General features: G+C 30.7%; 1 protein-coding gene across 1 annotated transcript in view; it reads right to left on the reverse strand.

The window, feature by feature from the left end:
- Positions 1-270: 270 nt before the first annotated feature.
- Tsp2A (Tetraspanin 2A) overlaps positions 271-23,811 on the reverse strand; it is a 232,039-nt gene continuing 208,498 nt past the window's right edge. Inside the window, exons 3-5 of the mRNA XM_076418544.1 lie at positions 17,195-17,371; positions 1,376-1,561; positions 271-827 (exon numbers count right to left, since the gene is read on the reverse strand). Of these exons, the coding sequence (XP_076274659.1) occupies positions 747-827; positions 1,376-1,561; positions 17,195-17,371 (444 nt within the window). The 3' untranslated portion in view covers positions 271-746. The remainder of the gene's footprint in view (positions 828-1,375; positions 1,562-17,194; positions 17,372-23,811) is intronic.

Below are 23,811 nucleotides of genomic sequence, written 5' to 3' on the forward strand. Positions count from 1 at the left end.
GAAAAGCCACAAAATATCTAAAGCGCTCATGTCTACACAGTCCACCTATAAGAGACCTATGTTGGAATTGGGCACGTGACAATCACCAAAAAGCAGAAGCATTTGCTGAATATCTAGAAAAAGCTTTCAAACATTCAATTCAATTTCTATTGATGAACATTTCCTAAGACATAGATATTATTGACATGTCTGACATAATGGTCACGATTGGTCCTCAAAATTAATATGACAAAACAATTTGTGAAAATGAAATAAAGCGACTTTTCTATAGCGTAAAATTTTATTAAATAATTAATATATCCAACATCAAGTTCCAGGTATATTGAAAATATGTATAAAAGAAATTAAAATAATAATTATTATTTGATATTAGTTAATGATAAAACAATATATTAAAAGAATAATAAAGCGATATAATAGAAGAAAGTAGAAACCCTTGTGTAAGTTTTAAAAATGTTAGGAATCGATCAATGGAATATGAAATAAATAGTAATTAACACAAATATAATTTGTTATAAACATATAAAAATATTACAGAAAATTATGAAATATAAACAAAATGGATGATATAGTATATTTTATTCTACGTCACTACATCATGTTTTAATTTTAGACAATTGTTGAAAACACTATAATATTATTCAAATTAAACTAATATATTTAAAATAATGAACAAACAAACAACATATGATTTTCTAAACTACCATGAAACAAAACCTAAACTAAAAATTAATATTATTTTCATTTTATTTAGCATAAGCTTCGGAATGATCTTCCTCTTTCTTCAATGCTTGTATTAAAACGATGGATAAGACCGCATTGAGTATCTGAAAAAATCAGTAGTTATTATAACACAAAAATGTCAAAAAATAATTATATATCATCTTTAAAAAAAACTGTTCAGTTCATACTTTTCCAGTGTTTCAATAAATATATAATCCATAATATAGAATAACAAATAAATACGATTTTTCATATTCTTTGGAAAAAATGCTTCGATGGTAGTTATAACTAATAATAATTTTACATGATGTTAAAAACTTAAAACTTGTGTATTAATGGATATTAGTAGGTAGTTTTAATTTTCTGATAGATTTGTAAACAAGATATATAGTTTTCACTGAAAGTAAGTATTTGAATAAATACAACAGTTTTAATTAAATTAGTTGATTATATTTCAAAGAATTGGAAATTTCAACGAAACTGTATAATTATATTTGGAAAATGTATCTATCAAATTCAAAGATACAATACTAAAAGGGAAAAGATTAGAAAAATGAGAAAAAATAGATAATATTTACTATATGAAATAACCTACCCGTATAAAGATATTTATTTAAGTACATTATCGTATTACTAATTAAAAAATACATACGTTAATAAACGCCACAAGCATAGCTAGGGCCGATAACCAAGCACATTTAGTCTCGAATAGCCAAGTGATTTCATCGACGCAACCATGGAAGAACGGGTTACCGGTGACAGTATCTCTGCATTCGGTTGGTAGAGGCTGTTGGAGTGAAAGATAATCATCTGGTCCATCAGCGCCACAGCAGCCAACCTGAAATCATATAGAGCGTTTATTAATATAGTGTCTTCATTAGATTGAAAAGTACATTTTCTTTAACAGTGTAGTGCTTTTTAAATGACTTTTTACCAGGCCATTCCAAATATTAGGTGTATGTTGTTAGCATAAACAGAGAGAGATTTTTTATCAGTTAAATTCAATCACCATTATCCCAGAATTTTTTTAATCACATTTTAAAGATTCAATTTTGGGTACCCAACGTGGGTACCCAACTTGAATGAAAATTCTAGTTTGAAAAGTAAAATCAGATAAGCATAACATTATTGCTCTATTACACTATATCAAATTGTTATAAAAAAAAAACAGAAGCAGAGATCTATTAAATATATAAAATAAATTCTTTACATAATATTATGTTAAGTTGTTACTAAATTAATACATATCAAAGATACAATATTACGAGGATATTTAATTGTTTTTTCACGCTCTTGTTTATTGAGACCAAAGCATAATATTTCTTCTATAATAATATTTCTCCTTCGTAATACACAAAATAAAAAATATAAACATAAAAGAGGGCATAATTATAGAGTATACAAAAAATAGATAAACTGAACTTATCATATTCTATAATGCAGAAAAAACGGAAGTTCTGTACATCTCGATAGTGACATATATGGTGGTATGAAAATAAAACTCTATGCAGGATTAATACCAATGTCGTCATTCAACGCAACATGAAATCAAAACCCAAACAGGACCAAGAAAAGACTTGTTTATAATATTTTAGAGTGAATTAATAGAAAAGGACAAAATGGTATGGAAGAAATGGGTATGTCGGATACTATAATTTAGCTACTATAACTTATTACACATAAACTTAGATAAATAGAATATGATACTAAGAGCATGTGGAATAAGAATTATATTTTTACTAATCACATTTTACATTAAATATGCTTAGTAGAATTTTAATTTACAAATTAATTTAATACTAGTGTTCTATTGTACTTGCATTAATAGACAAGCAAGACTAATACGGGATAAAACATCAGTATGTATTTTCCAAATTAATATAAGCTTAAACTTTTAAGTTATTTAAGGTAAGAATACATTTAAACACTATGCAAGTTAGTGTGGTTTGGTTTGCTTCGATATTCTGCTTTCCTGCGTATTATCCAGTAGCAGTATTGCCTCCACATCGCTGTGATTTAGTAACCTAATTTCATGTTTTAAGCTGAAATCTTGGATCACTTCGTATATCCATTGGATTTCGAGGTTATCGTGCAGCTCTCCGTTGGATCTTTAGCGATAAGTGTATTGGATTAGTTGGTTTGATGTTTGAGTGCAACCCCATATTTCCAATCTTTAGGTCCAATTTGGTTTTATGATTGACTAATAAACCAATCTCTTTGATTTTAGGTCAAGTTGAGAGTATCTTCCGACTAACCAGTACAGTTGCTTAACTTTGAGTTTAATCGTCGAATCTGCTATGGTTTTTATCCAACAGGATGTTTCAAATTTAATTTACCGTTAAGATGGATGCCCAGATATTTAGCTGATTCTGCTTGAGCAATCGGACATCCGTTAAGTGATATAATTAGGTTTGTGTCATTTTACCGTAAAGCAAAATTAACTTGGACAGATTTGGAGCTATTAAGCTGTAATTTCCTATGTGTAGTTCATTTGCAGAATTTATTGACTGTTACTACGTACTTTTTCTACAGTCCTAGGCATATTTCTTTTCCCTGTGATTACTGTGCCGTCGGCAAATCTTCCACGAACTATTTCTTTTGTTGTTGGGATATCAGCAGGGTAGAACACATAGAGAATTCCCAGACACTAACATCTTGTGGAACTTCAGCCGACATAGGTTTAAGTGATGAGAATGCCCCTTTATGCGAGACTCTAAAATGTCTTTCGAAAGGATATGATTCCAGCTATTAATTAATTCTTACGTATATTTCCTATAACTTCCCATACAACGTACGAACGAAATATTGATTTTTTTGAAACATTATATTAAATGTTTATACAATTTTTCAATCACCTCATGAAGTTCATAAAGTTTGTGGATTTAAAGCTGCGATATTAAATAATGAATTTTAATTATAGTAATATTTTTTCTCAATCAGTATCACAACTAAAATCTAATAATGTGAACTGTGTTAGAACAAATATTGAGATGATAATATGATTTTTTTGTTTTACTCTCTTGTATTAAAAAAGAAGCTTATCGTTAATCAAAATATATAATATATTAAAACATTGTTCTATTAAACCATGTAGTTTCAATTAGGTTCATATATTCATTACTACACATTTCCCATTTAACTTGCAAAATGCAAAACTAATGTTGTTGAGTTTATATTTAAACGTTGTTTATATAATTAGTTTGCCCAATTTCCAATTACCTCATGATGCTATTAAAGCTTGAGGATTCAATATTGCTAGATCAAATAATTTTTGGTAATTTTGCTGGTAATTTTTTTTGTCAATGATATTGTTGTGATTTTTTACCATATGTTATAAGTAGATATTTATACCAATTTGAATTAAAAAGTTGGGGAATAAGGTTGATGCTGCAATACGTCTTAGGTGCATTTTTTTATGAAAAATCTTTTTTTTTCTTAAATAGTACCACAACTAAGTATTAGTAATGCAAACTGACTCTTACAGACTTCTGATGCGAAGTAGTGTAAAGTGTAGCTCTAAGCTATCTATGAATACCTTCTAGACAAATTCCTCTGAAATAGTTATATTAAATTGTGTCAATATTGAAAAACCTACCCGTTACTTTTATATATTTCTTATATTTTATCTCTGATAGAGCTAACATCAAGCTAATCTTGCATCGTCACCCGCTTCGTATGACGTCCGTTTCTGTTCGTTGAATCCAGGGGTATATTTTAAATTTTCTTGATATATTTTAATGACCGTGCCCATACTAATTATTCACTGCAGCTGCAATACGCTAAAAATTTCTTTCAATGAATACTGTTGTAACTTAATGTTTAACAGTAAAAATATTTAGATCTCTAACGAATTTTACTGGTAAGAGGGGACCTTCTCGTTTGTCTACGAAGAAATGTTACCACTCTCTTATCTTGCTTCAAGACTATAGCACTAAATTCGGGCTCTAACTATGTTGCAGACGTACTTACGTACCGTAATAATTAGTACCAGTATTAAGTACACCACCTGAACAATCATCTGTTAAATAACTATCTGATAATTAGTCGAAAAATGAAGCAAGGCCCTTTCTATCATTGAACACATAACTCATTATGTTATTTGTGGTATCAACCAAGATTGGACAGTGGGCTGCGTTATTATAACATGCCCACTCTTATTCCAGACATAAACGTATATAACAATAAAGTTCTAACAATAAAAAAATGGCCGGAAAAAGTAACGAGGATTCATACGCCCTGGAAAAACATTTCGATATTTTCCGGGGAGGAAGTTTTGTATTTTCTTTGGCGGAATCATTAGACGCAGCTGTGTGTATGTAAAATAAATTAATCAGAAAGTTTGCTCTCGCCATTAGGTCCTTTATTGAGTCCATGTTGTTTTATTGAGTTTAAGGCTTAAGTGCTTGTTGTAGTTTATCGTTGAGAGCGGAGCGAGAATTTATAGTCCTAAAACTGCTGATATATTGTAATTAGAAACATAACATATGTATATTAAAACATAGTGTATCGATTATAACATAACTTCGACCATATTCTTGTTGACAATGTACAGTGTCTTTCAAAAACCTGCCTTTTATTTGATTAATTAATATTGTAATGTTAGTTATGAATTTGAATAATTAGGTACCTGCTGTATATGATTAACGATACCTATGGGTGAAAATGCAAAGTGTCAATTTAAAACTGTTAAATTAAATGTTTTTCAGATTTAACTATATAAAATAGTAGTTTATTATTGAGTTATTCAGTGTATACAGTTAGAAGTATAACCATGGAATACTTAATATAGCATTAATTCGACGTCCAGTAGTTTTCGAGTTTAATTTGAGAGTTCTAAGACTTATTGGTTGAAAATCCAGCGCAAATTCTTAAATAACTATTACACAGCTTATAAGTTCATGAATATAGTATTTGCAGATTGTCACATGGGATGGGAAAGATCCAAAAACGAGTCTAGGAAGTGTAGCGACGTTGAGACATGTTGAATTTTACATCGTGGAATAACGGTTTACAAAATACCCAGAAATATAATCCCAGATGTTGAACACGGGCGGGGCTAACCAGAACCCGATAACGAAGAGCTGGCGGCAACCCCGAGAGGTTTATCTGGGATGTTATTAAAGGGTATTGCGATTCAGTGCTCAACCCTCTTTTGGTTTAGGCGTGCCACCATCGACTGCCCAAGCCTCGTCACCAGGTAACACCTCTGCCATCCGTTTTATTATTTGTATTTTTCACAGGTTTTTATATTGCCAATAAATAATGGTCACATAATGTAAACACCACTGTTTCATTTCGTTTTACCTCCATTCACTGAGCCACATCATTTACCCTAAAGTGGTGACCCCGACGTAATCTGTCGCAAAATTGGGTTTGGACTCGCGAATGGAGGGTACGTGGAACATGGTGTATTTTACGAATCCGTTATATTTTCTGTTTCAAAATTTTAAATATTTTTAATTCGATTCGTTTTCGATTTTACCTTCAATATTCCTTTTCATTTTATTCCTATTCATTTCATTATTTCCAATTAATTTTTTTAAAATTCTTGTCAAAATTTTCTTTCACAATCTTTTGAACTCATAGATATTTTTATATCACTGTTTAATCGTCAGCGTCTCGGCTAAACATTTCTTTCTGCGCTATGTTTAAATCATAATGTCTTCCTTCGCTCGCCGTCTCCGTCATAATGGCAGACATTTTGATTTGAAAGGCTTTGGGCAGCTTCGGTCGGATATCGTCGTTATTTGTCTTTTTTGAATTACTGTAAAGTATGTGACTACTGATTAGTCACAGAGCAGCTCCAGAAGCTAGGTACCGATTGCAGTCACCGTAGATTCGTCATGTCTTCGCCGAGGTACCAGAATTGCTAACGTCTCGTCGTCGAAGAAAATCAGCCACCACGTCGTCGAACAATCGATCCTCCCTCAGCGTCGATTACGGGAGCCCTGTCCGAAAAATAGCTTGTTCTTAACGTCGCCGATGGACCACATTCAAGTGCCAAAGCAACGATGAAGCAACGTTATCTGTAGGGCCGGAAGATATCAACAGCCGTACGGGATCGCGACCGTACCAACTACAACCGTTTCGATTTACCATATTTTTCAAAGCCATTTTCACACAGCACATTTTGTTTGGTATATATATATTTTTTGTATTTGATATTTTTTCATACATTTTTGTATTTTTGTTGCTTGGAGTAATTGTATGTAAAATTCTGGCGGGGAGTATTGTAGCGACCTTGAGGCATGTCGAATTTTACATCATGGAATAACGGTCTACAAAATACTCATAAATATAATCCCAGATGTTGAACACGGGTGGGGTGCCAGCAGCGCCAACTAGAACCCGATAACGAATATCTGGCAAACCCAAGACGTTTATCTGGGATGTTATTGAAGGGTATTGCGATTGATTCAGTGCTGAACCTTAGTTTTACCTCCATTCACCGAGCCAAATCACTTACCCTAAAGGAGGAAGCGGCTACCATAAAAATTCGTTGAATATTCTTAAAAATATATTAAAAACATTTTCAAAGCCACCTTTTTATAAACTAAAAGATTTCTGCGATCTACTGCGATAATTACAAGCGCAAATAGCCATTAAGTAGTTAAGGAGGAGAACCATGGTCCATTCATAGGCATGAAGTCTTGAAGTGCATTTGCTTGACAATTCTCAGTTGTCTAATGACATTAGTTGAGCAAGTTCAATGACATAATGTTTCAGAAAAGACAGACCTAAAGTCATCCGCTTGCATGACAACATACGGTCACAGGTTGCAAGAGTTGAAGTATCTTTTTTTGTTATTGTCAATTTTAAGCTTTTTATCATTCCTCTAACCTAAAATCTTTATATATAATTTTGTTTGGTTGTAATAGTACATTTCTTCATTAGAAGTATTACTTAACCGACACAAGAAGTTAATTTTTAACAATTATTTCGAACAAATTTTGTTGAATTAAAATCAGTGTAACTTTTAAATTATAACACTTAGTAGCCAAAAAAGCACTGAATCTGTTTCTACAAAAATTATTATAGTTATATTATTATTTTACCCAATGTGCTTTATCTGTTACCAATCAATTTCTGCAGCTAACCTCGTTAATTCAGGTATTTTTTCTTTCTAAAAATCCTACTATCCAAATTCTACTCTTCTTCTAATTTTGTTTTTCTGGTTATGTTATTATAATTTATCAAACCTAAGAATTATCATTTATCTGTTTTTCTTTTTTGTACTCTAAGTAACAATTTACTGTAACATAATGTTAAAATAATGAAAGTTATATCTAAAAATGAGGTGCTGTGAATGAAATAAAGTGGATTAGAAATATGGGAATAAACAAAGGAAAAGCAACAACGAGGCTATCAGATGAGGCCATAAAAGTAAATAATGTAATGATATAATGATAAAGGATGATACAAAGTAAGATGATACACATGTGATAGAAAATGCAGATTTACTAAGAAACAAAATTTTGAAATTGTAAAATAAATGAGGGTAGACAAAAAATGAAATAGGTCCACTAAAAACGATGAAAAACACCATAATAGATAACAATAGATAATTTTTTTTATTATGAAAATTACTAAAAATCCAGTACGTTTTAACAGGATTACTCCATATTCAGTAGAACTATATTTAATAGAAGCAAAAGCTCCTGGAAATTGAACAATAATTAGGAGTAAAAAATTAATCAAGAATTATGAGAAATGAAAGAGAGAGATAGAGAAAACGAGGAACCCTGAGTGGAGTTAAGTGGAATGGAGAAGAACAAAGAGAAGAAGAGGTTATACTAAATATGTACAAAAGAAGGAAGAAACAAAAGAAAATAACAATATGAGCCAATACTTGCTAATCCTGTATATAAAATAAAAATAATAAACACATTAATTGCTGACATTTTACGCTAAAAATAAATATTTACGATATTTCGTTAATTAAACGTCTTCATCTTCCGACTAGTTATAACAAACAGCCCTTTAAACAGAAACGAAATAATTTTAACCCTGTTGTCGTAATGATTTTTATGAATCAATACATGAAAATTACTTAGGCCTCTGACAGACATCCATTAGATACCTGGGAGATATTTAGTTTGGCTAAAATAATCAGAAAATATCGAAAGAAAAAAAATACAATGGACTTATAAAGCTCGATAAAACTAGAGATTAGGACAACGTTTCTCCGACAATAAAGTTTAGTGTTTTCTTAAGCAAAATCGTTGGACGGAGCTATGTATATGTAAAATAAATTAGTCAGGGATATCGATGAGACCAGACAGGTCCTTTATTGAGTATATTGTATTATTGACTTTAAAGCTTTAGTGCTTATTATTGGTTAACATAGGCGATAAACTGTCGAATATGGAGAGAATGTTATATCTTTAAATTACAGATATATTGTAATTGAAAACTTAGCTTATGTTTACCATATCTTTAGCTATCGATGCCATAGATCAACCCCTTGCTTTAATAACACGTAAGATATAAGTTATTCAACTCGTTTCATGTTATCTGGTTTAATAATACTCTTTATCAATACTGTGATCCATCGTATGTCATTATATTTGTGTTTTGCTTGCTTATTTTCGTTGGTATTTGGTAATTTCAGATATTTTCGGTCATTTATATATTTATAAAATTTAATCAACCTAACATTTTAATTTTAAATAGTCCTAATTTAATACAAAAACACTTGAATTCATTTTAAGATGCCTTAAAAAAAAGCTCTGTTTAAAATGTTTTCAGAGAGTTAGTTTAGGAATAAATCATCAATCTATAGCCAACGTTGAATGTCAATACTCAACAATATAGATTTGTCGTTGTAATATTGCTCCTATTTTCAATGTCTATTTTTCAGATTATCAGATCGTCCTCTCAGACAGTAGCAATATCGAACTCTTTGAAAAAGGCAGCTTTTTTTGACAGAGATATACACAGATGTAAATTAGAAAAATTGTTAAATATGTTTATGAATTTGTTATATGTATTTCTCAAAATACCGTTTTTAACATCTGTCTTTTTATAGATTTATGACAGCCCCTAGTTTACTTGGGAAAGGAAAAACCCCTTATTAGTGGACTATTGGTTCCAAAAAAAGATCATTGTCAGATACCGTATAGTTTCGGAGTGTAAGTGACATACACACTACCTTAAATAGAGCGAACTAAGAGGTTCTCAAGCATTCACGACCAATTCACGATAAAGTATTTACAAAATATTCATGACTAGTTATTAGTCAAGTTTGTAAACTAATATCGATCCGTATGATGGAAGACAGTTCGGGTATTTTATAGCGTTACATTGTATTGTAACTGTATAGATAAGTAATATAAGTAATTAAGAAAAATTTACGTTTATTTGAAGGAAGATATCGATCTCTTTCCCGAATCTCTAAGAACAATTAATTTTTGACTCTATTGAACCAGCGTTCCGAAAATTATTTATGAATTAAAAAAGTAATTCAACATGGTTCTTTAAGATAGAAGATTCAACAAACACGTTCCTCCATAAACTGCTCCAGTCAGCTCTCTTTGCGAGCTCTTTGTAGAGACGAGATTCATTTGTATAATTTTCATAAATAGAGAGTTAATATATAGAATTTCACATAACTAAAAAATATTTCTCATTGTTAAATAATGCATTGAATATGGTAAGATTTAAATACGAAATTGACATTTGCACTTACCTGGTAACATTTTAACACCATTGTTGCTTTTAACTGTCACTTTTTCAAACCAATAATTCATAATTTTCAATAATCGTAGGAAATAGTCATTGATATTTGTTGTGAATTTAGCATCTCATGTAGTCCAAAAGAAATTAGTCCATTGATGATTTTAGCACCATATATTACCGTTCGTTGAACGACATCATCCGCAAAAATCACTTTACTATTGATAAACACAACTTCGTTGATTTGAAATTGTATACATTTATTACTATATTTGTATGTAGCAATTTTAAATTATAGATGTTTTTAGATACAGCAAATATTCCTCATTTACCATTTATTTTCACAAAAGTATTATTGGATTGTTCACGACTATTTTAAGTTCGCAAACTTCCATGTATTCATTCTTATATTTTATAATACTGTATAAAATTAGTTTATAAATTTAATTCAATTAATTACATAACTATGAATGTGAATGGTTGCCCCATCTTTAAACGAAAGGTTCAAAAGTATATTCGAATGATATTCTAAAAAGTATTCTGATTTTTAAAACAATTCAAATGGTTTTGGGTTTACCATTATATCCTTAAAACAAAACAAGTTGAAAAATTCGGTAATAAATAGTCTAAGAATGCTAGTAAACAACATGCAGTGGGTACCGGCATTAGAGAGGCTCTAAATACATAAGTTAAAGTAATTTTTACAACTGCGAAGCTGTTTTATATTTCTGTGAACTTATTGTGTAAATAAACCATAACACATGAACAACTAGAATTTATAATTTATTTGAGAGCTTGAAAAACCTTAGCCGGGAAGAGTCTTTATTTACCACAATTTTTGGCATTACTTAGTAATTTTAGGTAAAATAAACATTTCCCACACATATTGGAGTTCTGAGGAAACCTAAGCCGTGAACAAATATTGGTTCATATGGAATATAGTGACAACCCAGCTAGTTGGGAGATTTTTCTTTAATGGAAAATCCCGGTTCTTATTACAATCCTTCAAACAAAGGCCTATTTGGAAAGACAACACACAGATAATATTTCCTTTCATACTATGTTTCAATCAATATACCTGGCCCAATATAGGATAAAAATAATTGTATTTGTGTGTTTGTTTAAATATTCATATATCTGGTTTAGTAAAATAATCTTATATTAAAAGGCCTCCCAAAAAAATACAAGCCAAAAAAAAACATTAGTTCGTACAGAATATTGTGAAAGGCCATCTCCTTATTACAACCTACCGAACAAAGGCCTATTTCAAAAAGGGGGAAACATAGATAATAGTTCTCAGATTAAGTTTCAGTAAACACGACTGGCTTGTTCCCACATAACTATAATGTAATTTTTTATGTGGTTAAACTATATATTTGATCAGATTAACTGTATAACTACAACATATTTATTAAATTATTAGTCAAAGTGCATTTTATTTCGTATTAAGTACAAAGTTGCAGTAACTCATTAGTAGTTTTCTTCAAATTAAAGAAATAATATAAGAGTTTCTCGTAATTAACGCATATCAGTTTTAGAATGCAAGAGAAAAAAATAGAAAATACAGGAAAGAGAACATAAAATGTGTGTTCATATAAAATCGTTAACACTTCAAGGTTATGTTGTATACTCGACGATTTGATGTTTTAATTAGGATTAGACAATTTTACATTACTTAACTCGTGTCCTCTTTCTTTGTTGTATAAATCGTAGTTGGTCATAATGATTAGAAATAAAAAAATATACAGTTATAATGTAATGATTCTTTGATTAATTATATTATAAATAATTAATTGAAAAATATTGCTAATCTTTTGGAAGTTGTTGCAACGGGTAGTAGAGAACTTTTAATAGTCATTGAAATTGAGTAAATTTTCTTGACCTGTAGTGAATAGAAATGATTCAGCTGTAGAAGTCTAATAGTTCAACTTGGAATAAATTTAGTCCTCTAACTAAACTATTTAATTTAGAATGATATTAAATGTGTCCCAATTTTATTTGCCAAGAAATGTTGTGCCTGTGCTGGTTTGTGTTGGAGCTTCTGATTCACACTGACAGTTTTAGCATGAGGAAATGGTCACGATGGTACGATATTACTAGTGTTATCTTATTTTATTTATCTCTTACATTTTCAAACAATATTCTTCCACTTTTATTTAACAAAAATATCAATCAGCGAGATGATGTTTTGTTCCCTTTAGATTATATATGCCAAAATCAAACCAAACTAAACTGTAGAAGTAGAACAGCATTATTCGTGGTAGGAATTGTAGTAGTATTATATGCCAGTGAATTTGCAGTATCGCACTGAACATTTATATATGTCGTGTATTTTGTGTTCTCACTAATACGAGTCTTTTCTTGAGGGCAGCTGAGTGAGATATGACACAATAATAACACAATTAGTTCAATAAACTGAACTAATCTAAGTAATGGAAGAATGGTAGTTGGAAATGACAGAATTAGAAAAACAGAATTAGAAAAACGATGGACTTGTACAAATATCCAGAAAATCTAAAATGAAAGCATCGTCCCAAACACTCGATTGTGAGACTGCGGTATTGCCAAAGAGAAATAAAAATAAGATATAAATAGAAACAAAACATCTTCAACAACAGGAGAGTCAGATGTATAACGAAGTTGTATAGGGTGAAAAGAAAAGACTCTAAAATTCAATAACTGGAACAGTACATAGAAAGGAGACAACCAAGTTGGTGGAGACACTTATAGCATAGGGAATACAAGACAGGTAAGCTGAATATAAGAACCAAGGACCAAGTGCAGAAAAACCAGAGGGTGCCCCTAAGTAAATGGGAAAAGGGATAAATGCCTTAAAGAAATACTTCAGAATAGACGAGAAACCATGGTCAAAGCAAAAAATGTTTTTTGATATATATATAATTAATTATTCTATAGATAATAGATATTTTTTTGTATGGATATTTTCTAACTGCAATTTCTCACTATTGTCTTCGCACGATTTTTAAAACATTTTCTTTCGGGCACTTATTTTTATAAGTATTAATGAAGATTACCAGCAAAAGTCAACAGCAGTAAGTCAAGTTGGCCAGTATTATTAAACAAGATTAATATTTGAACGTCTTCGTTTATGTTATTAATGCTTTACAACCGCAGATTAATTTTTTATCTGTAAAGTTTAATTTGTAAAAGCACAATCTTTCAAATTATGGAGAATTTTTACACGTACTATCTGACTATATGGATGAAAACAATATTCTGGACTTATTACGTACCTATTATGCAAATTGCGCTAAACTGCACTTTTTTTAATAATACCTTCGGATAATTAATCCTAATTTGAAAGGCGCCAAATGAGAGTTCTGAAAATAGTGTCGTTAAAAGTTTTTTGTTGAGCGCCCAACACATTTTTCATGTTTTCATCAGGAGGACAATGAAAAGCGACATGCAATCAAAACTTTACTTTTGGCTGGTGCTCTCTTTTTTTTGTTCCAAGGCCCGCCCGTCCCTATCTGCGAACGATGGGAGGAAACTTTCGAAGCTGCGCGCATATCAGAGACTACGACCTTTGGATGCTGACGAAAGTTTTAGGAACTCCAGCAATTAATTTCGTCAAACACCCTCTTTTTCGCAGCCGATTGCCTTCCAACTTCTTAAATTCAAAGACCAACTCAACTGTCTTTAATAAGTATGAAAATAATCTCTTCGGGATATCGATTGCTGCTCATGCAAGATCATTAAAATTGTCTTTGCTTGGCGTCTAAACGTCCTTTTCAATTTTCAAAAAGTTTAATATTATCAGTTTATATTATCCTTGAATGATTATAAGATTTAATGTTTCTATGTTCACTCACTGGTTATCTTTTTTTAGGTGTATATTAACAAATCCATCGTGTATTAGTTATCAAATATTTATATAACCACAATAAATGCAGTTACAGCTCCCCAAATTACGGAATGCTTTTTGTTTATCTGGTGTCAGCTGAAGCGATAACTACAAATTAGATTTAAAGGATTTTTCAAAAATAATTAGCCTCATTGTAAGGTTATCGCTAAAATGTATTTTATTCAAGGTGTTGTTCATTGATAGCCGCTACTTTATACAATCTTTCAGGCTATTTACGAATTTCATATCGAAATAACCATCATAACTTATATGTACGAACAAGTAGTTATCAGAAGCATTTAGGAGAATACACTGAACAATACGACTGGTGGGGTAGCACTTTCCATTTTAATGTTTTCAAAAATATTTTCAGCGGTTTTCAGCAGATAGCCCATATCTCGGAAACTATAAGAGATAATGTAATTTGGCAATCGACAATGTAATGAGGATGCCGAATATTACTTGGAATGTGATTTGGAACAAAATCGGTAATTCATAAGACAATTTTACAATTTTGGCGCAAGTTAGAAGCAGAGCACAAATTGTATAATTTCGGTAGTCCATATCTCGAAAACTATAAGAGATTATGCAATTTGGTAATCGACAGTGTAATTAGCATGCCGAATATTACTTGGAATGCGATTTGGAACGGAATCGGTAATTCATAAGACCATTTTACAATTTTGGCCCAAGTTAGGAGCAGAGCACAAATTGTATAATTCGGTAGTCCATATCTCGGAAACTATAAGACATAATGCAATTTGGTAATCGACAGCGTAATTAGCATGCCGAATATTACTTGGAATGTGATTTGGAACGAAATCGGTAATTCAAAAGACCATTTTACAATTTTGGCCCAAGTTAGAAGCAGAGCACAAATTGGAAATATCTCGGAAAGTATAAGAGATAATGCAATTTGGCAATCGACAACGTATGTGAATTGGAACGAAATGGTCGAGCATTGTCTTTCTGAATAATAACATTGTCGGGTCTTTGCTGTTGTTCCGATTATTTTTTGCACAGTGCTCTGCTCGAACGTATGAATGGTAGTCGCATGCGATCCCCATTCATGGTTTTGTAGCGACCTTGAGGCATGCCGAAGTTTAAATCATTCAACAACGGCCTTCAACATACCCAGAAATATTATCCTAAATGTTTAACACGTGCGGGCTGCTAGCAGCACTGGATATAAACTATAACGAGGATCTGGCAACCCCGAGACGTTGAATTTGGGCATTATTGAAGGGTGCTTTGAATCATTCAGTCACTGACCATAGTTCAGTTCAGACGTGTCACCATCGAAGGCCCAAGCGTCTCTTCAAGTAATCCAGCACTGTCATCCCTTGATATATTAGTATTTCATCACATATTATATTACATCACATATTATATTACATCACATAATGTAACCATAACTGTTTTATTTGGATTTATCTTCATTCATCGAGCCGTATTATTCCTAAAGTTTCATAGAGTCATGCCGCCGAATACTCGTCTTCCATTTAAAGCTTTTCACTTCAACCTAAAAAACTCTTTGTGTTCATTGTCAAAATCAACACCTTTAAAACGACGAAACCAGTATTCGCACTTGATATTAGGTAAAAATTCAAGAATTTTCAACGTACTGAAAAAATTGTTTGTCCAAACTTCGACAATATGAAACATACTGGAAATTGACGGCTGTTAGTGACGTTTAAACATGAAATTAGTTACAAATCTACCCGATGGGATTTAATACTCAGTAACACCATCAGTTGGAAATACTTTAACATTAATTTATAGGTCTGTTACTTAAAAAAACCTTACTGTTTTTTCTTGGGTGAAATTATAAATACACTATCCTCTAATATCTCTAAATCTGATTTCTATCATCTTATTTTTTTTTAATATATTTTAAAGTCTCCTTTTAGCAACTATGGGTTTATCTGGACTAGACCTAAAGCTTAACGTAGGCTCCGAACCACGGTCTTCAGTATTAAGCCTACCAACTAGCGAATGACCAACTTTAGAAATCATCCCAGAAGACATCCGGTCTTACCCAGCTTAGTTAGTGGCGTGACTGGGATCATTTTCTTTGTCGGATTTTATACTCTTGCCTAGAGCAATCACAAACATAAATTTACGACTATGCCCCAGGAGGATTCGAACCCGCGGCTATCGAAAGACTAGGAGGACCGTCCTATCGCTTTTACCACTGCGCTACCAAGCTGGCTCTATCATCTTATGCGGCTTTACTCTATAATTTTTGAAAACTATTTTATGGACTTTTTAATGCCTTCTAAAATAATTGCCTATTTATACCTATTACAACCTTCAGAATTATTAGGATTCTTATTACCTCCTTAAAATGCAGTAGTCAATAATTGTCTTTCCGTTTTATTCTCCTAGTGGAATATCCCTAAAATGCTTGTCAAACTATTGGCTTCAACAGTATCAGTACCCACAAAAAAATGTTTGATCAACACCTTAAATTATATTTGTATTAATGTTTTTGAGACTAAAGTTGTTTCTTGAAAGCGAGTGACACTAGGAAACATTCTGATTTGAAATAATGGTTTTACACATAGAGCCATTTCGAAATTGAGACCCTCTAAGGCTCAGATGAAACTCACTTAGGAAAATAATTTGGTTTAGTTATAACTAGTATGAGTTAATAAGACGTCTTAAAACTAAAAACTACTAAAACTATAGAAAAAGTATATAATGATTTTAAATCAGATTGTTCTAGATATTAGAGAATTTTCTGGTTAATTATTAGTGTGTTACTATTTTTTGATCACAGAATCACAATAAAATTCAAAATTATAAATAGAAATGAAATTTTTTAGTGTTATGTTAATCCTGAATCGTTTGTAATGCTTTAATTATTCAAAATTGTTGAAACAATTTTTGGGTAACAAAATAAAACTCGAGATAGCTATTAACACTTACCCCCTCCTGAATCAGCGCTAAACTGTACTTCTGGTTGTCGTATTGCGCATTCATAATGAGTTGTCGCATACTTTCACGCACCACAGGCTGGAATCTCGAATCTCTGGCGCTGTTGTCTAACAGAACGGCTGAACCAGCGAGAACGAGGATAAAGCATAAAATCTGCGTCCCTATAAACTGAAACAAAAGAGAATCGCTGTTTAACTTAACTTTAAACTGTTTGTGGACATTGTGCTTATTGATTTTCTTTCGCTATACTTTCCTAAAAATAAATCGGTCTTAAATTATTTCCATTAGATATTTTTTGATTAAAATGTTTAGAATGTTTAGTTTTTTAAATAACGTATATAATTCTAATAGATATATTTTTCAGAATTTTCCATTTCTACAAACTATTATATTAACATTCTTTTTTTAGTATTGTTATTCCAGTTTGATAGCGTTAAACTAGCGTTGGGAACTATGGACTTTAGTAATTGACTGCTATTTATTATCGACTGTTTCTGTCGCTGTTTTCGGTCCGACTCATATGAGTTCTTTTTACTATCGACTGTTTCAGTCATGTACTTTATGTTACTATTTTCAGATCTATTAGTTTCATTCTACTGACTTTTAACGTTCTGGCTTTACCGTCCTAGTCAAAGTGTTGTGCCGAATTTATGCTTACATAGATTTATATGTAATTTATATGATTTTATGTTTTGTTTGTAATATGACTGTAAATAACAATATATTGTACAATAATATGACAGCATATTGAAACTCAATTTTTAAAGATTATTTATTTTTTTATATATATTTTAGAGTCTCTTTTTCACTAACTATGGGTTTATCTGGACTGGACCTAAAGATTAACGTGGGCTCCGAACCACGGTCCTCAGCATTAAGCCTACCGACTGGCGAGTGACCAACTTTAGAAATCATCCCAGAAGACATCCGGCCTAGAACATTCACAAATTTTAAACAATCACAAACGTCAATTTACGACCATGCTCCAGCAGGATTCAAACTCGCGGCTATCGCAACAGTAGGAGGACCGTCCCATCGCCTTTATCACTGCACCACCAAGCCGGCAAAGATTATTTATTCGATATTTGCATAGTGCATTAGATATTTGTAGTTATTATTTGTAGCTGTATTTGCAAGGACTATCCCAAATTGTTTGTTGTCGTTCGTAACTGTTTCGGGTGTATTTAGTTCAAGCTCAATTTTTTCAAATTTAACTAGTTATATTACAAATTTGATAAGTAATAAACCCAGGTTTCCCTTACTATCTGATTTGCTTCGAATAACTCGTTGTCTTGCAAGTCCTGCTTTTGGAATTGACCAGTTTTTATAGACTATCTTTATTTAATATATTGCCACAAAAAATCACTTTTGACTAAGATTCTTCTTCTTTAACTCTAAACATCCTGGCAGAGATATAGAAGAGTTTCAGAGTATTGCTTCGGTAAAACTTTAGGAACTTATACATCAGTCCCTTCCGCCGGACTTTACCAAAGACTTGCCTTATGTTCAAGAATATAGTTGGAAAAACCTTTTTCTCTTCGTAGACTTCTTGAATAATGTCTGTGATTTTATGTACCTGGTCTATTGTTGAATGTATGTTAAAAAACCGAAATGATGTGCAGGTACTAGATTTTTTCTTTCTATGATTAGTTTTAACCATTTTAACTCAATATTCAAACAGTTTGGGTACTAAAAGTTGTAGCGAAATTGGTCGATAAGATTTCACATCATTTGGTGGTTTTCCAGGTCTCGAAATTATAATAACTTAAACCATTTTCCAAAGATACAATATATTTGCAATATATTGCTTATCTATTAATGCAAGTAAAACAGAACAGTAGTAATAAATTAATTCGTAAATTAAGATCGTACTAACTGTATATAATGTAAGGTGTAATTACCAATAAAAAATCAAAATTAAACCGTTCTATAGAACGTGGTAGAATCCAGCCATTATATATTTCCTTTCCTTTCCCAAAGAAAGTTCGAGAAGAAATACGTGCATCTCCATCTCAATTATCGTACGGTTGGAATGAAAGCATTCGCAACCACACGTTGGAATAAAATAGAAATAAACCGATTACTTTTTAGTACGTCATTGTTAATCGTTATTCCATTGCTTTTTGAATGAATTTTTTTGATCTAATCTATACTATATTGAAATAATCTCAGTCTTTTCCTGTTTCAAAATAATACGGAAGGAAGTTCGTAGATTTCCCTCTGTTATCAGAAAAAGAACAATTGATGCGCGCATTTCACTGAAATAATAATTAATATTTTCAGAGACTAGATTTTTTACTATCGACTAGTTCGACTGGTTTTGCGAGTATAGTATATTTCGACTCTGTTCAGTCGATAGTTCCCATTGCTATACGAAACTATATTAATTATAATCAACTAGGAGAAATGGAAATTATTTGTGTTAAATGTGTCGGAACTGGATAAAACTACTGTGGATTTAGTGGCAAATAAAAGTATAACTAAACCGAGAGAGTGGTTAGAAAAGTTGGACGTTGAAGTGTATAGTCCTGTCGCAGTGGCGAAAGACTAAAATTGAGTACAGGATTCTTCACTCAGTTTGAGCCATCGCAATTTTGCGGCGCTTTTAGTTTTTGAGGACGTTACGGTGCTCCAACTAATCCTCCCCTTGTAATGTGTAAGTAGGTGCGATAAACACGTAGTTCTCGAACTCCGGGCTCTGCGGGCGCTTTTATACCATAAGCGGGATTTGGGTCTATTTATAACATTTAAATACGAATACGGCGATTTCGTATAGGGACTATAACGACGTACATTCAACCGTAAATGGAAATAAGCTTTTTCGATTCAAGGATCAGCTTAGAAGTAAATTATATTTTTCTACAAAACAACCAATTGGGATTAAGTATTACTGGCTTAACTATATATTTAACTAATCATGTTTCCCATATAATAGTACAGGGAATAATTTTAAAATAATATGCTTTAGTATTAAAATTTGTTTTGACAATATTTTCAACATAACATCAGAAATATATTTGATATACAGTTTTAATTAAAGTAATATATATTTGTGTATTGTGTGTAAGAATAGGGGTTAACTTTTTAAAATTGCATCTAATTACATTTAACTTGAATTAAGATTTTATAATGAACAAAATATTGATACTAAATTATCAATCCACTGGGGATTATACTAAAATTATTATAAAAAAGATTATTTTCTGAAATATAATAATTTCAGAGCATGAAATATAAGTATATATTTTTTTTTACTTTATGTTATGAAAATGAATATGAATATATGAATAACATACAAGTAGAGTAATACATATATTGATATGGAGATATATGAATATATGAACAGTTACATAACTTATTGCATTAAGTACTTACACTTTAATATTTATTAATGCTTTTAAAAGTTTACAAAATTACTGTTAATAATTCATTATTCATATATCTTCTATTTGTCCTATGAGTTCCATTTATGCAAATTTTGTAGTTAGTTTCGTTTTAGCTGCTGCATATTTTTATTACTTCATTTATGTATTCATATATCTTTTTATTTTATACATATTTATTACCTAAATATATATAAATTTTTAAACAAAATTGCTTCGGTCTTTGCTCCAATGTTCGATTATCAAAGCAATAGCTGTATTTTTTTCTGCCAGTAGATGTATTTATTTCAAACAATAATCTTATGTACTTTACGTACTTTAATTTAATATTTTTATCTTTAATCTGCCTTCTATGGCTTTCGTTAATCTACTGCTTTCTACAATGTATTATGTCCCATATGGGAACTAACAACTCACCAACAAATAAGGAACTAAAATTCTATATATCTATTTTATAGCAGTTAATATATTCTTCAACATTCATTTTAACTTCTGATGTACAAATTACCTGCAATATTCAGTTAGTGCTTTATCGGGAAATGCATTTAACTAAATTTAATAAAACCTGAAATAAATATCACTAAACTTTTAGAATTACCTCTAGTACAATGGTATATATTATATCTCTAGAATGACAGCAACTATCATCAGTTCTGACAAAAAGAACATTTTCTTAACTGTTCTGTGTTCACCAGATAGCAAATTAAATCAGAATCGAAAGCCCTTGTCAATAAAGAAGATAGACGATTCTTGTTATTCTCGAACTTTGTTAAAACTAAGATAACAGTTTTTGTCTAAACTTGACATAACTGACATAGTTTCAATATTATGCAAATAACCGAAAGTAACACAAAATCTTAATTATATTTTAATACACTAACTTTCTATTTTAGTATCGTTTAATATAAAATTCAGGAATTTATCGTCTGATTTAAAATTGCTCTGTCGGCATTTTACTCTACATCATTTTAAGATTTTGATTTTAGAAGTTAGGAAAGTAATGTGTGTCTTTGTATTGTATCTTTATCAAATAATTTGATCAAAATGGCATCAACCAATTTATTTAAGAGGTTAACCTGTCAGGTTTGAATAGGAGCTTAGAGCACTGTATGAATCCATTAGATATTGTTATAGTATTTGGCTATACGCCTAATTGGCAAAGATGCTCTCTATATCTTAGTATCTCTTAGCTTAGAATCGGAATAGCGATTACTAGGGTTCAAGAGTGGCAAACAGTTCTTAATATCCTGAAAATTTATTAAAAATGTATGCGGATCCTTAAGCCTAAATAATACAAAAATAATAGTATTACTTTAATAATTAATTACGAACAAAACAAATCTAATTTGTTCCTCGCCACTGGCTTCGAAGTGATCATTTGGCAGTAGTTTAAATAAAATTGTAAATATATAAATAATTATAGGCAAGTATTAAGCTAAATTGTATCTAGATAGTAGAATATAAAATACGTGTAGAAGATAGATTAAATAATTTTTTTTGTTTATTTTTATTTAGTTATACCAACGATTATTATGTACAGATTTTATTTTATAATGTTGTTTTTTTTTATTTTAGAAATCTAAGTTCGTTATTTTTTACATTTTAGTTGAGTTCCTTACTTATTTTTCAAAGTCGGTTTAGTAATTTTGTAAAATGTATTTTATAGTTTATTTATACAAGTATACATGTTAGTTGTTGCGATAGCAATTAATAAAAAATAAGGCCGGCTGCTTCCGGTAAAATTCAGGGATTAACACGGACATGCGTATTGACTGAGTTTGATTTTTAGTAGATTGTGTTTGATAATTTATTTAGTAATAATTGAATATTGAGTATTATCATAGTTTATTGAAAACAAATGAATTAAATAGATAGCTAGCGTGAAAATGGAAAATATATTGGATTCCCTATAGAGGAAATGATATAAAATGTGTTCCCATCGATACATTTTTAACCGCCCAAAATATACAAGAAAAATATGTTCTGTAAGCCTATGATTGGAATGTATGAGGGGAGAGGGTATAAACTCCGTTACAGATTATATAATAAGTGCATTAGAAGAGTGTTCAAGTTCAATGTAAATGCAATAAAAGAACTCTACGCCGTATAGTTTAGTAAATTAATAAATATTTTAAATAAAAAATTCACCCGATTATAATAAAATTGCTGCGTTTAATCTTCACTTCTATGTTTGTGCATCCAGATTTAACATTTGTTTACATCTTCTTATAGAAACACAAAACAACTATGCCGACCTGGTTGGCGCAATGTTAAAGGCTACAGGATGGTCTATATGCTGATGCGAGATTCGCGGGTTCGAATCCTGCTAGAGCATGATCATAAATTTATGTTTGTGATTGTCCTATGCAAGACTGTAAAATCTCACAAATGATCCCACTCACGCCAGTAACAAGGCTGGATAAGACTGGCTGTTTTCAGGGATGATATCGAAATATATATATATATATATGTATATATATATATATATATATATATATATATATATATATATATATATATATATGTATATATGTATAAACAAAATATCTACATCTTTATTTCTTTATTTCTACTAGAATCTAATGTGGACTATAGAAACAAATATTTTATAATGGTTTTAACAAAACACTCATATATGAACTAAATTTGTTTATATAAAGATAATTAGTTGCAGTTTCCCCAATATGTACATGCAATATATGTATTCGGTTATAAACAAACATTATTTGAAATAACTGAACTCTATAAAAGCATTTAATTTAAATATTTGCTCTATTAATAATTATATACATATAATATAATTAAGAGTATTTAAACATGGTTTGTCAGTTCGTAAATATTTTATTTTCAATTTTCTAGTGCATTTATATTTATTTTTGGAGCGCTAATCAACATTTTCATATTGAATTTAATTAACAGCGCAGCTAATATCCTGAAAATGTGTATTTTTATAGTTTCTTTGCCAAACAATTAATTGTATTTTTAATACTATTGGGGATATATGATGTTTATTTTTAAAACGAATATTTATTACCATTATTCAACTAAAAATACATACAAGTTTACATATTCTGCATTTGTGCTGTATTTGCTGTGGTATATTACATTTAAAATTTATTTATCTACACACATATACACACATAATATAGATTTTTTAGGTAGACAATAATTATTAGGTGCTTGCATCTACTCTTTCATAATATTTTATTTTAAAAATACATTTAT

This window comes from Rhynchophorus ferrugineus, unplaced genomic scaffold (assembly GCF_030347505.1).
Source record: "Rhynchophorus ferrugineus isolate W39M unplaced genomic scaffold, kcgeb_rfMv2 rfM11, whole genome shotgun sequence".
NCBI lineage: Eukaryota > Metazoa > Arthropoda > Insecta > Coleoptera > Curculionidae > Rhynchophorus > Rhynchophorus ferrugineus.